The sequence below is a fragment of the Balaenoptera ricei genome, chromosome 10, assembly GCF_028023285.1.
Source record: "Balaenoptera ricei isolate mBalRic1 chromosome 10, mBalRic1.hap2, whole genome shotgun sequence".
Classification (NCBI taxonomy): domain Eukaryota; kingdom Metazoa; phylum Chordata; class Mammalia; order Artiodactyla; family Balaenopteridae; genus Balaenoptera; species Balaenoptera ricei.
Window position 1 is genome coordinate 35,138,652 of NC_082648.1, and position 14,738 is coordinate 35,153,389.

At 34.2% G+C, this 14,738-nt stretch overlaps 1 protein-coding gene across 9 annotated transcripts in view; it reads right to left on the bottom strand.

The window, feature by feature from the left end:
* The window catches only part of YAF2 (YY1 associated factor 2), a 73,081-nt gene that overhangs the window by 55,061 nt on the left and 3,282 nt on the right, over positions 1–14,738 (bottom strand). For 3 of the 9 annotated variants that reach the window (XR_009505342.1, XM_059935663.1, XM_059935658.1), the window contains exon 2: positions 12,995–13,160. The exons of 4 other annotated variants lie outside the window; for them this stretch is intronic. Coding sequence is in view for 2 of the 5 variants with exons in the window: in XM_059935658.1 (XP_059791641.1) it covers positions 12,995–13,160 (166 nt within the window). In the remaining 3 variants the exon portion in view is untranslated. Of the gene's footprint in view, positions 1–1,297; positions 1,595–12,994; positions 13,161–14,738 lie in introns of those variants that run through there. 2 more of the 9 variants (XR_009505343.1, XR_009505345.1) reach the window with 2 other exon arrangements.

Here is a 14,738-nt window from a genome sequence, read left to right on the forward strand (position 1 = left end):
GCATATTATGCTTTATTATTTCAAGAAAGGTAAAAACACAACTGAAACACACAAAAAAGATTTGTGCAGTTTTCTGAAGTTTCATGCTGGAGATTTCTCACTGGACGATGCTCCACGGTCAGGGAGACCAGTTGAAGTTGATCAAATCGAGACATTAATTGAGAACAATCAACGATATACCACGCAGGAAATAAGCCAACATACTCAAAATATCCAAATTAAGCGCTGAAAAACATTTGCATCAGCTTGCTTATGTTAATCGCTTTGATGTTTGGGTTCCACGTAAGTTAAGTAAAAAAAAAACCTTCCTGACCGTATTTCCACATGAGATTCTCTACTGAAACATAATGAAAACATTCCATTTTAAAAACAAATTGTGACAGGCAATGAAAAGTGGATACTGTACAATAATGTGGAACAGAAGAGATCGTGGGGCAAGCGAAATGAACCACCACCAACCACACCAAAGGCCGGTCTTCATCCAAAGAAGGTGATGTTGTGTATATGGTGGGATTGGAAGGGAGTCCTCTATTATGAGCTCCTTCTGGAAAACCAAACAATTAATTCCAACAAGTACTGCTCCCAATTAGACCAACTGAAAGCAGCACTTGACAAAAAGCGTCTGAAATTAGTCAACAGAAAACGCATAACCTTCCATCAGGATAACACAAGACCGCATGTTTCTCTGATGACCAGGCAAAAACTGTTACAGCTTGGCTGAGAAGTTCTGATTCATCCGCCGTATTCACCAGACATTGCACCTTCAGATTTCCACTACAAAATTCTCTTAATGGACAAAATTTCAATTCCCTGGAAGACTGTAAAAGGCACCTGGAACAGTTCTTTGCTCAAAAAGATAAAAAGTTTTGGGAAGACAGAATTATGAAGTTGCCTGAAAAATGGCAGAAGGTAGTGGAACAAAAGGGTGAATACGTTGTCTGATAAAGTTCTTGGTAAAAATGAAAAAACATGTCTTTTATTTTTACTTAAAAACCAAAGGCACTTTTTGGCCAACCCAATACACAAAAATAACAGCTAACAATACTCTGAATGCCAACAATTATGTCAACACGATAAGGAAATCTAACTCTTACTCTGCAGTTTCAAATTCTTTTTCTCACCTTTTCTGACCATAATATTAAAATTAATCTAAAGAGATTCTAAGCCCTGTATTAATTTTCAAATCAATTCTTAATAACTATCTCTAAAACATAAGTGCATATTCTTGATGTAAAACAGATTTATTTATTTATTTTTAAATAATTTTATTTATTTTATTTATTTTTATTTTGGCTGCATTGGGTCTTTGTTGCTGCACGTGGGCTTTCTCTAGTTGCGGCAAGTGGGGGCTACTCTTCATTGCATTGCGTGAGCTTCTATTGTGGTGGCTTCTCGTTGCAGAGCACGGGCTCTAGGCATGCGGGCTTCTGTAGTTGTGACTTGCGGGCTCTAGAGCACAGGCTCAGTAGTTGTGGCACACGGGCTTAGTTACTCTGCAGCATGTGGCATCTTCCCGGACCAGGGCTCGAACCCATGTCCCCTGCATTGGCAGGCAGATTCTTAACCACTGCGCCACCAGGGAAGTCCTGTAAAACTGATTTATAAAACAATGGCAAATTTTTCTAATATAATAAGTTTCAAATAGTCTGAGGTCAACAGTAATAGTGCAACCTACTGACTATATTCTAAATAATAACTTTGTTATTCAGCACTCATAAAATCTAAATTATGGACATTAAGTTAAATGAACTTACACTTCTCAAAAGAGATAACCCACAAGTGGGCTTATTAGAGCTTGTCTAGCATGGCATTAAAAGGTCACAAAATTATTTTTTGCCTTAAAAAAAAATCTGAATCATGGATAACATCAAATCCAATATACTCCACAATGACTACCACTTTACAGACCAAATATACTGTACAGTTTTATGAAAAGTGCTGTGATTTGCTTGGTTAGCTGATCTAATGTTATGATTCATTCCTTCTAAAAACAGAAGATAAGAACTTCTTCAAACTATACGCACTCCCTCGCAATTAACTATGCAGTTTTCCAAGAAAGCGTTCCAAGTTGTTGTACTTACCACTTAAAAAATTCTTGATACCAACATGGATCCAATTTTTTAAATTAATTCTATTAATTTCTATAACCAGGAGTTACCTGTAAAAATAGAGGCTTGGTGATATTTAGATAAGAATGCTCTAGATCATTAGAGCACTCTTCCTTGAAACAAGTTAGTTAGTAACATAATTTTACTCATCTCCTGACCTACCATTATTAACCTCCTTTATTAGATATAATTTAGAACTGTTGTAACTACCATGGAAAGCTTAGTGCAAGCACTATGCAGGATTACAATCTTGTTACAATTTAAAATATAAATGTTAATGCAACACTTGTTAAAATAAATATTATACAGAATGCAAAGGAAAAATTAAGATTCTGATGAAAGTAAAAGCCATTTGCCATGGCCAACCACATCCCCTCCTTTTGAAAATATTCTCTTCCCTCTATTCCCATAACATTACACTCTCCTGGGCTACTCACTCCCTACTTAATTTTTCTTTCTCCTCTATTTCTTTCTTCTTCTTTGTAGGATGCTCTTCTTCTACCACCACAAGGAAGTGATGATGTTTCTCAAGTTTCTGTCCTAGGTTCTCTTTTCTCATGCTGTTCTATCTATTCTCTCCTTGATCTGTCTAGATCTGTCTCACTCCCATGGCTTCAATTTGGTCATGTATGCTGATGACTAACAAACATATATTTATAGCCCTGATCTCCTTCCTAAGCTTAAGCCCCAAATATCCAACTGCCTCAATCAAAACTACAATGAGGTATCACCTCACTCCTGTTAGAATGGGCATCATCAGAAAATCTACAAACAACAAATGCTGGAGAGGGTGTGGTGAAAAGGGAACCCTCTTGCACTGTTGGTGGGAATGTAAATTGATACAGCCACTATGGAGAACAATATGGAGGTTCCTTAAAAAACTAAAAATAGAATTACCATATGACCCAGCAATCCCACTACTGGGCATATACCCAGAGAAAACCGTAATTCAAAAAGACACATGCACCCGAATGTTCATTGCAGCACTATTTACAATAGCCAGGTCATGGAAGCATCCTAAATGCCCATCAACAGACGAATGGATAAAGAAGTTGTGGTACATATATACAATGGAATATTACTCAGCCATAAAAAGGAACGAAATTGAGTCATTTGTTGAGACGTGGATGGATCTAGAGACTGTCATACAGAGTGAAGTAAGTCAGAAAGAGAAAAACAAATATCGTATATTAATGCATGTATGCGGAACCTAGAAAAATGGTACAGATGAGCCAGTTTGCAGGGCAGAAGTTGAGACACAGATGTAGAGAATGGACATATGGACACCAAGGGGGGAAAACTGCGGTGGGGTGGGGATGGTGGTGTGCTGAATTGGGTGATTGGGATTGACATGTATACACTGATGTGTATAAAACTGATGCCTAATAAGAACCTGCAGTATAAAAAAACAAACAAAACAACTAATACTAAACTTTCATTGGGTTATTTGTATGGAAACATGTTAATATAAATGTTTCAGACATTACATGAAATTTCTAAAAATCTTATATTTGTATTTGTATGGAAATATGTATGGAAATATGTTAATATAAATGTTTCAGACATTACATGAAATTTCTAAAAATCTTATATTTGTACTTGTATGGAAATATGTATGGAAATATGTTAATATAAATGTTTCAGACATTACATGAAATTTCTAAAAATCTTATATGTTCTGGTATAATGTTATAAGTAATAATCCTAGTTATTACTTTAAAATGTATATCTCAGAAATAACTAATTTTCTTGTCAACTGCATTATTATGAACTGTCATCAAATCTTTAACCGTGGTCATTTTTAAGTCTTTTGTCATTTACAGACAGTTCTGGGTGTACTCTGATGATAAAAAAAAAAAAAAAAAAAAAAAAAAAAAAAAATATCCAACTGCCTCATAGATGCCCCTTCTCAGATTTCTCTCAGATGCTTGAAATTCAACAAACCTAAAAGTGAACCACTACCTTCCCCAAAACCTGTCCTTCCTCTTGTTTCCGGTCAGTGACAAGTACCACCATTTACCTAGCTGCATAATTAAGCCAGAATCCTGGGATTTATCCTCGATTCTTCCCTCTCTAAAACCCAACTTCCTATCTCTCACAACCATATCCAACCATCCATCAAGTCCTATACATTTTCTACTAAACATATCTAGAATCCATTCACTTCTCTCTCCTACTGGCATTATCCTTGTTTGGGCCACTATTGTCTCTTGCCTAGACTACTGCAACGGCTTCCACCAAATGGTTTCTCTACCGCTAGTTAAGATTCAACACAATAATCACAACTTAGAATAAAATGCTACTTGCTGTGGTTTCAACTATGCATTGTATCGATGACAAAAGAAAACATTTTTTAAACTGCTGAAAAAATTGAGTATGAAGGTAATTTAGGTTGACACAAGTTCTTTTATGAAGTAAATGGGCACAATTAGACATACTCTACCCAACTCACAGGCCGATGAAATGAAATGAAATGAAATGATGTAAATGTTCCTTAAAAACAAGTGGAAAACAGTTTAAAGCAACAACAGAATCAGATAAACGATAAAGAGACTTTGCAGTTCAGTTAAGCATTGTCAGTACCTACGCAAGACACAATGACAGACACTGGGATTTTTTATTAATATCATTTACAATTATTACCATTATTATTAACTAAAAACTATGTTAAGTTCCTTACATCATTTATCACATTTAATCATCACCACAAAGCCCTATGGTTATATGACCATAAATGGCATGGTGGGGATTTAAACTAAAATGTGATTCTGGACCGGTCGCGCTACTCTCAAGGAGATTACAGTTCAGGGAAGGAGAGAGAAACAAAATGAAATATTTTCAATACACTGTGTAAACATAATCATCACATTTTGCACATAATGCTTTAAGAGTAATTGAAAGGGCATTCATTCTGGCCTATGGATAAAGAAATGCTTCTTGAGAGAGATGATGCCTTGAGCAATCATAAAGAATAAGAAAGAAACTGTGGAGGATAAGAAAGTACAAAGCAGAGGAAATAATATAATAAACAACAAGACACTGTGGCCTAAAAAAGACCATGACCATGCCGTCTGACCATCCAACCTTGAAAGCAGACTTACTCTTTAACTCTGACAAACAGTTAAAAAAAAAAATGCTGCTTTTAACTATTCAATTCTTAAGTCTATATACACTGCTTACCACTATTACACTACCAAAGTACTTTCTAGATGCAAAAACTTTTACTGGTAAGGCCCAAATGTTTATGTGAAGTCCACATCAGCTTCACACACACACACACACACGAAGGGCAGAGAAGAAACAGGGAGAGAGGGAGGGAGGAAAGGAGGGTAAGAGGGTGAAAATATCCCTGAAGCAATTTGTGGAAGTATTATTTTTTAGTAGAAAACACTTATTCTTATGTTCTGGTTTTGTCAGTCACCCACTAGAACCCACACATTTGACAATAGGGACTGTTAAATATGGAAGTCTATTATTATATTACCACTCATGTATTTGACTGTTTCAGCTAATATTTTTTGAGGACTTACTGTATGCCAGGCACTGTGCCAAGTACTTTACAAGAATTATCTCATTTAATTCTCACAACAACACTTGGTTGTTATTATCATCTCCATTTTACAACTGAAAAAACAGGCTCAAAGTTAGTAACTTTCACAAGTTCACACAGCCAGTAAGTGTTGAGACTAATATATAAGCCCATATAGTTGAGCTCCAGAATCAAAACTCTTCACCACTATACTACATAATTGCAAGCAACTCATAAATATCGACATTCCTTTCTTTTTTTTGCTTTCCATTATCATGAGTACACATAAAAATTAAAAACAAATACACAGTGGAAAAATAAAACTAGATATATTTTCCTGCACTAAAAACATGTATAATGAAATCCTACACAAGTGGAAGATGGCAAGATTACAATTAAAATGTAAATTACCAAGGAATATTACAGAAAAGTGCTGTGTGAATCAGAGACATTAAGTTTACGAAAAGTTGGCAACAAGGGAATACTGAGCAAATTTGATAACCACATTCATATAGATGATGAAATAGCCTTAAGTTTTATCAAAAAGTACAATTTGATGACATTATGAATTTAAAATATTTTTCATCTGTAAGTTGTACTGCTCATTACTCATCTAATCAATGATTATAGAGTCCTGGGCCTTATCAGCCTTGGTCTTAAAAAAGAAAGCAAAATGTCTAAGAAGATGGGTGAGAAAAAAGGAAAGGAACAGGGAAGAAGGGAGAAAGGAAAAAGGCTTTTCAAAGGGAAAAGCTTCAAATCTCCCCACCACTATACAAAACTCATTATTAGCGCTTCCCTTTGAAATGTGAGGCTAAGAAGTCCAGTCACAATTAATCCAACTTGTGCTGAGCAGAATTTGAGTGGTAGAAGGCTAAATGGATGGAACAGGGCAATGATTCTCAAAAAAAAAAGGTTTTAATAGCAAAACTCACTTAGGAAATAAAAATTAAGAGAAATCCTAACACATAAAATGTATAAGAGCATAGATGATCTGGCTGAAGTGGATTGTGGGAACACAAAGTCCCACTTGTTTGCTCCTATTGGCAGCCACTGAGATAATTTCAGGAGATCTCGGGGCTCCAAAGAGCACAATTCAAAACCTCTGGGCCCTTCTGAGGGAAGGACAGCTCTCTCTACGCCAAGAAACCTGTTACTTGACTCTAACTGGCAAACCCATCTTTCATCCTTACTCCCTTATTTCTGGCAACTTGCTCTCTCACAGGAGGCTTCCCAAAGCTGGCCCTGAAAGAACAGTACGGCTAAAGGAAAGGATGGCTGTGCGTTCAATACTGTGCTAACATCTCTCTGGCCTGAGAGATGTTATGATGGTGGGCATTCTTATTTTCCTCCTTATACTTTAGTATCTTCAATGAACATGTAACACTTTTATCATCAGAAAAAGAGTTATGATCTTAAAGAAGTAAATAATTCTATCCCCCATGCCCAGGTTACTTATATTCACGCTTGAAACTACTACTTTATTCAGATTTACCTAAAACAGGAAAGATTTTCTAGTAAATAAAGAAATGAGAACATTTTAGAAAGTAGGCTAGGAGACTCTGGGCCCTGGGTAGACAAAAAGTAAATAACAAAAAAGGATGGAGAAAGATGAAAAAATGACCAAAACAACTTTGCCTACTTTGCAAATACACATAAAGCTCTACTTCCTGAGCAACTACTTCTCTGGCATTGAATATTATCTACTTGCTGCTGTTTTAGATTGCTCATTGCTAGTATATCCTATAAAGGATGATTTTGTGTAAAAGAACCCTGATCAGACTATAAAATATGTAAAGATGAAGTGATTTAACTCATGTCTAAAAACTGTCAGAGAACTGTACAAATTTTTTATCATACACACACATTCACATACACACATACAGTCAAATTTGTAATTTGTTATACTATTAGAGATTCTTAGAATTTATGTCACAAATAAAAGAGGGAAATAATATTTACTGGGATTTTTCTCCTAAGAAATACTATGATATCAAAGAGGTCAAGATATACAGCACAATAAACGTTATTGTAAAAGACATCAAAATGAAGTTTGACATTTTAACTTCAAAAATATTTCTTAAAATAGAGAAAACAATTGACTGTCATTTTGTTCTTCATTCACTATAGTGCTAGCGCAGATTTTAACATAAGTTCTTATATCAGTTGTAAGTAGTAGGTTTAATGTTAGAAGTTTTCAAGATGTACAGCACTAGATACAGGTATAATGAAATTTACAAGAAGAAATCCTTAAGAAGTTACTTGCTAAAAATTTGAATGCTACCACAGCAAGGTAATAAAAAGGACTTAGAAATCCAAACATTTGAACCTAGCACTAACCAGCTATTGACCTTGAACAGCTCAATCTTTCCAGGCCTGTTTTCTTACTTGTCAAGAGGCTACTAAGCTAGAGCCATGAGTTCCAACAAATAGAAAAGACCTCACCCAGCAGATTGCTATGCATTACCTGGCAGTTCTCTAAGACTGCAGCACAGCAAGAATCCTCCAGAGTTGAAAATCCCAGACGAAAGGGTTTGGAAACAACAGTGGCCTCAACAACTTCAAAAGTTTAAATACCAACATCTCTACCCCATACCCCTCAATATCTTCCCCCTGAAAATTATCTTATCTCTACCATTAAGGTTTCAAGAAATAAAAAATAGCCTGTCTCAGAAAATGACTAAACACTTTGGAAGCTCTTAAAAGGTTCCTTCCAGCTCTAAAATTCTCAGTAATTCTGTAAATTTCCATAATAAACAACATTACAGAACAAAATGCCTACTGAATCTTTTAAAACAGATGATTATCAACCACAGAGCATATATAACAAAAGGTAGAGATTTTAGCAATCATGAAAGCCAATAAACAAAACACTGTTAAGTGTTCAGTAAATATTTGTTAAATGAATAATTTAGTTTCAAAGTCACAATGACATAATAATATTTTACACACTTGTAAAACCACTAACATTACAAGTTATAAAAGATAATTATTTAACGAAAATGTGTCTTTAAAAAAAAAAAACACCTAAGGTTTCATTGAATGAAAACTTGATACCCCAAAGAATGCTAATTTTTCTACCAAAGTATGTTGGCCGGATATCTAACCTTGAAGGAAAGAGGAATAAGCAAAGAAACCTAGAATAAGCATGTGCAGAATTCTAGAATTTTGTTCACTTCTGATAATTTATTTCCAATAATTCACATATGTATATAGGAGGGTTCTTTTCCAAATAATGACTTAACCTGTATCAGAATTCCAACTTTTTCAAAGCTTATTTAAAAAAAAAATAATAACTTTTCCTTTCTAATACCTATATTTCTCTTTCAACAAACCTTTACTGAACACCTATTATTTCCCAGGCACTTAGTTAAACATCTTCGAAAAAGATAATGAAAAACTCATATTCCTCTTAAGAAACTCATAACGAGAGTAAATGCATACATCTAACAGAACTATAGTATGCTAAATGATAGAATAAAGGTAAGCATCACAAATTGACTTTGAGGAACTATTCATTCCAGGAAGAGAATACAGCCATCCTCCTCTCTCAGGTTAATTTGTCCCATTGAGAGAGAATACTCAGCTTCATGAGAAAGACAAAATCAATTCTGGGTTTATGAGGAAATGCTGAAGCTAGATAGAGATCACAATCAGAGATATCAACAAAAATCACAAAGGAAGGCAAGTTTGGGATGGGCTTAGGAGAATGTCACAGGGACTAGATATGTGAGCTGGATATTGAAGAATAAGCAGTTAATGAGGAAGGCAAAATAACAAATTCTAGAAAGATATGAATGACTAATCTTTTTAGCTTGACTGAACAATTAGAAATAGTAAAGAAGCACAAGATGAGGGAAAATTCCTTTTTTATTGAATGTCTGCCTATTTCTATAGTTATATAGGTGTCTGCTAATTTGTACAATTGATTTATCTTTAAAAGTAACATGTTCATAGATAAAATAATACTGTCTCAGTCATAAGGTAAAAATTACTTCCATTTGAATTATAATTAAATTTAATTCATTCCATTAATTTTAAATTCAGTGTAGTTCAAACAAATGCAGAATCTGAATTCTAAACTATTTTTCAATTAAACAATCTCAAATACTACAAATCTATGTTTAGTATATTTTAGTTTTTGATAGGCTCTTGACATCAACTATTTTAACTTTAAATATCATTTAATGGAGAACCCACAATTTAATCGAGTAATAAAATATATTTTATAATATGCTGTACTCTTTCATGACTTCAGTAGTTTAAGAGAAATACTTCTCATTTTCAGCTATACTATGTAAATTTCAGTAATCTAAATAACAAGACCTAAAGAAAAGGTTGTGAGGTAATAAATACATAATTTTCCAAAGTTATACCTTAAAAATGCTAAGGTATTCATGTACAATGTCATCCTTGAAATAATGCTACCACATGAAACATATAATGGTATATGTCAATACAAAAAATGACAAAGCTAAAAATGTTCTAAAACGGAGATAAAAGTTATATTTTCTCTTGTACACATACATGCTTTTAAGAATGTATATAAGAACAAATAAAATATGGTAAGACATGTGCTAAGTTCTTTATGTTTTTATTTAATCTTCAAAATAATCAAATACTGTGTTATAAAAATACTATTCCCATGTTTAAATAAAGACTCAGAATCACTCATCTCAGTTACTCATCTAACTGTAAAAATTGTGCTTTTAATCAAATAACACAGTATCAAAATATGAAGCAAAATTGTGAAAATAAAAATAATGCTGAATCAATAAATACCTACAAATTATGGACAAAATAATCTGGTAATATTGTTACAAATATAATCTCAAAAGTTATTGGAAAAGCAATGGCAGGTGGCAAATAGTAACAGTCAAATTTAAAAGAACATTAATTGACAAAGTTTAAATGCCTACAATGTTCCAGGTACTTTACTAGCTTCTGGGGATACCGAAGTGAGTAAGACAGTCCCTGCCTGGGAGAGCAGGCAAAAATCTAGACAGTACTGCATTCTCTAGAAATAATTATCTACACATACACATAGATACACTGAATCAACATGATAGTGGGGGTGGTGCAGGCATGATTGTAATCCCAGAGGATTTCTTTTAAGAAGTACCATCTGACAGAAATACTTGAGTACTGATGCAGCATAGGATTGGTTGGGATACACAGCAGGAACTGAAGCTAGCAAGGCAATCTAGGCATAGATTATTATGGCCTTGAACACCATGCTCAGGAGCTCAACTTTTAGTCAGTAGTCACTAGAAAGGTCTCAATTTTTTTTTTTTAAATACAGGGAGAACAACATAATCACACAGGTTTCAAAAAAAAAAAAATACTGAAAATAATGTTAGCAGCATTCTGGAGAAGAGACCCATTTGTCCAATAATTCATGAGAGAAATGATACAGGCTTCTAAATTACAGTGATATAAATTGTAAAAAGGACAGATTTGAGAGCCAAGCCAAAAGAAGACTGGACACGAGGGATGACGATGAGTTAGAATCAAAGTTGAGAAAAAGATAGTTTCTAGCTTAGGTTAAAGAAAGTTTATGCCCCATACAAAATAAGGAATAGGGAAAAGAAGTCAAGTTTGGGTAGGCAGAAATTGATTTCAGAGATGTATAAGGAAAGCTAGGAAAAGGGAGTGTAAGAGATGTCAAGGAAGGAGAATTTCAATTTTTAAAAAAGGCTGCCAACATCAAATACTACTGAGGTGACATGGAAAGAAGACTAAGATTAGGTCCCTGAGTTTAACAACTAGGTCACTAGGTTATATCAGAGCTCTCACCCAACAAAGGATAAAGGAAAGGGAAAGAATGCCTGCCGAAGTAAACCTGCTGTATACAGAAACCAAAGCTAATAAGACTCTATGCCAATAGTGCATAAACTTTTTGGTCTCAGGATCTCTTTATACTCTCAAAAGTTAAAAGAGCTTTTGTTTATCTAGGTCTTATCTAAATTAAGAAATAAATTACTATATCGAAAATAAAAACTGATAAAAAAATTTAAATATACATTACTTCATTTTTAAAAAATCATATTTTAATATAAATAATATACTTTTATGAAAAAACCCTATATTTTCCAAAACAAAGATAACCTTGTGTGAAGAGTTGTAATTGTATATTTTTAGCGGTACTCAACTACCCAGCTTAACAGAAGACATCTGGATTGTCATATCTCCTTCTGCATTCAATTTGTTGCAATGTGTTGTTTTGTTGCAAGAATATGAAGAAAATCTCGACTCCCACAAATATGTGGTTGAGAAAGGGAGGAGTATTTTAATAGGCTTTTCAGATAATTATGGATATTCTTCTTTCATACTAAATAAAAGCACAACAAAGAGCTGTTTCGCAAACGTTAGTTGCATATGAAATCTGGAAGCACGTCAATGAAGTTTTCATAGTGTTCCCTTAAAATCCACTGGTTTATTTTATACTTTGGATTATCTATGCATGGTTTTGTAACATCATACGTCGGTTATTGGGAAATACTGGTTTACTGAGTTATGCAAATTTTCTAAATGTTGACAAACCACATGATAAAATATCAGAAATTATATTCATTGATATAACCATCTGATATCATCTGTAAACTACTAGGAAGCTCTTAAGCTCACTGTAGTGGTTACAAGTTTTCAAAAATTCTAATTTTCACTTGAAAGCTCAATTTTTATCATTGGCAACAAATATTATCAATTGTTTTCCCCAAGTGACAAACTTACTGTGTTCATTTTTGAGAAAATTGCTAAATATCCGAGTCTGAATAACCACAGTTTGCCAGGCATTCTCTCAAATAAAAATAATGTTCTATGAAAGAAGCTAGTTCTGCTCAAAACTCAAACAACTACAAACAACTACAACTGCTCTCCCGCGACTCAACCACTTTAGTTTGGGATGCAGCAGGAGTGCTTTACTTGTACTTCCCAGTTCATCAGACAGAACATTAAGAAAGACTCAAGACTTGCTAAAATTAGTCATTTTTACTGCTTCATGAACAATATTCTTAAGTGAAACTAGCATTATTTTTACTGCATGTGCATGGCGGTGAAGATTACGATGAATATAGCAATGTGGTGCCACTGCTTTGATTTATGCTAAAGAGCCAGCAGTTTCACTCACCATTACCTCTGCACCACCTCCTCAAGTGTCAACAGTGAAAAAGGCAAATAACATCTTAGTATGATTATGAACTCCCTAAAAGGTCCTCAGGGACCCTCAGCGTTCATCAGATCACACTTTGAAAACCACTACTATCCAAACACTAATCACTTTCAAAATTTCTCTTAAACAATGAACCCGTGTGACTACTCTAACCCAAGATGTAGAGAGAAAAACAAACCAACCAACCTCCTAGAATAAGGAGTCTCTGAACAACACCTGTGGGATAGCTGGAAAGGCTCCTCAGGTAAGGGAGGCTCAGAACTCTGCATTCTGAAAAACAGACTGACTGAGATGGTCCGCAATTCTTTCCTCACATTCTCACACCAAGGGTCTAGAAGAATCTGTGCCAAGCCTCAAATTAGAAGACAGAAAGCAAGTATGACAAGACAACAATGACACTGAAAAAGAGTTTTTATCAGATGATAACTGGTTTAAGTTTCTTCAAAGTGTGAACTTTATATTGTTTACTTCCATTTTATAGAAGCTGAAATAACTCATTCTTTTTAACAACAGTCAGCTCCTAACCATAATACTTGTTCAATTATAAACACTATTTTTTTTAAACAAGAAAATTTCACCTCTTCAGCTCACACATAAAGATTTGCTAATACTACCTCATGTACAGAATTGGTTACAATTCAAAGTGCTTCTGAATTCACAGCAAATCATAAAATTTTACAGAAGAAACAAACATCTATTTTGCTCAACACTGTATGTCTAGTACCTAGCTCAGCCCTCGTACAAAATAAGACGTTCAATAAAAACTGCTGAATGTTGAAGTGGTTGAAATGAGATAAGAACTCACTGCCAGACTCCTAGTGTAACACCTAGTACTCTTGCTAAGATGTGAAATCTTTCTCATCATTCTCTAACATAACATCTCTGAGAAACCTAAAGGGACTACTACAATTTATCCTGAGAAAATATAACATTATCTGTTACGCTTGAAATTACATTTGAAAGCCTGCTCTGGACTAGGTGTTTTATAGGTTCTCATTTAGATCACAGTTCAAAACCAAAACAAGTAGCTCTAACATTTTCATTTTTAAATATCTGCGATCTGAATTAAGCATTAATTTCTATTCCTATGTGAAGTGGCAATAAGATACGAGTCTAACTCAATACATTGATTGTACTACCCTCACACACACTATACTAAATATTTCTTTTTCTCTGATGATTCAGAATGGTTCTTGATTTCTTAAAGTTTCTTAGGTTTATATTTGAGACACTTATTGCGTTAAAAGAATTTGAAATATAAAGATGAAGGAAATTGTGTAGTACCTTTGAAAATAACTGTCACCGTAACTTTTTCATATTTTTCCTGTCAGTTTGACATTTATCATTGATTCTTTCACAAAAGCACAATGTAGAAAACTTTCAGTTTTGAACTATCTAGTTATTCAGATTCTAGATTTTTAAAAAGATTAGTCAAATTTAAACTAATTAAGGCCAGCAAGTACAAAATTAAAATTCAATCAGAGAAATGGCATACACTTAAAGAATATAATTTATCAATTTAGGAATTGAAGCTACTTCAAATCACATTTCATTTTGAAATACTGCTATGAATATAACCTCATTTCATTCCATACAGTTATTCTGCAGAAGAACATGACCTACCAGGGATATTGCCAAAGGAAAAGGTCATCTGTTGCAATACAAAGGATTTGAATTAGATATCCTTTAAAAAAAGAATGTCAGAAAGACTTTAAAGGGAGGTCATGGACTCCATCTTCTCTGGAGGTTTAAAAAGAAAAGATTTTTCAAACTTCTGGAATTGGCTTAGACTTGGCCTCACATTTGGTGACTAAGACAAAATCAGTTCAAAGGTGAGTCTGACCCAAGGGATTCGAGTCCTGTTTGTCAGTCACACAAACAAGTAATTAGCAAACTGCATCCCTCTGCTCTGCAGCTATCCAGTCCCTGC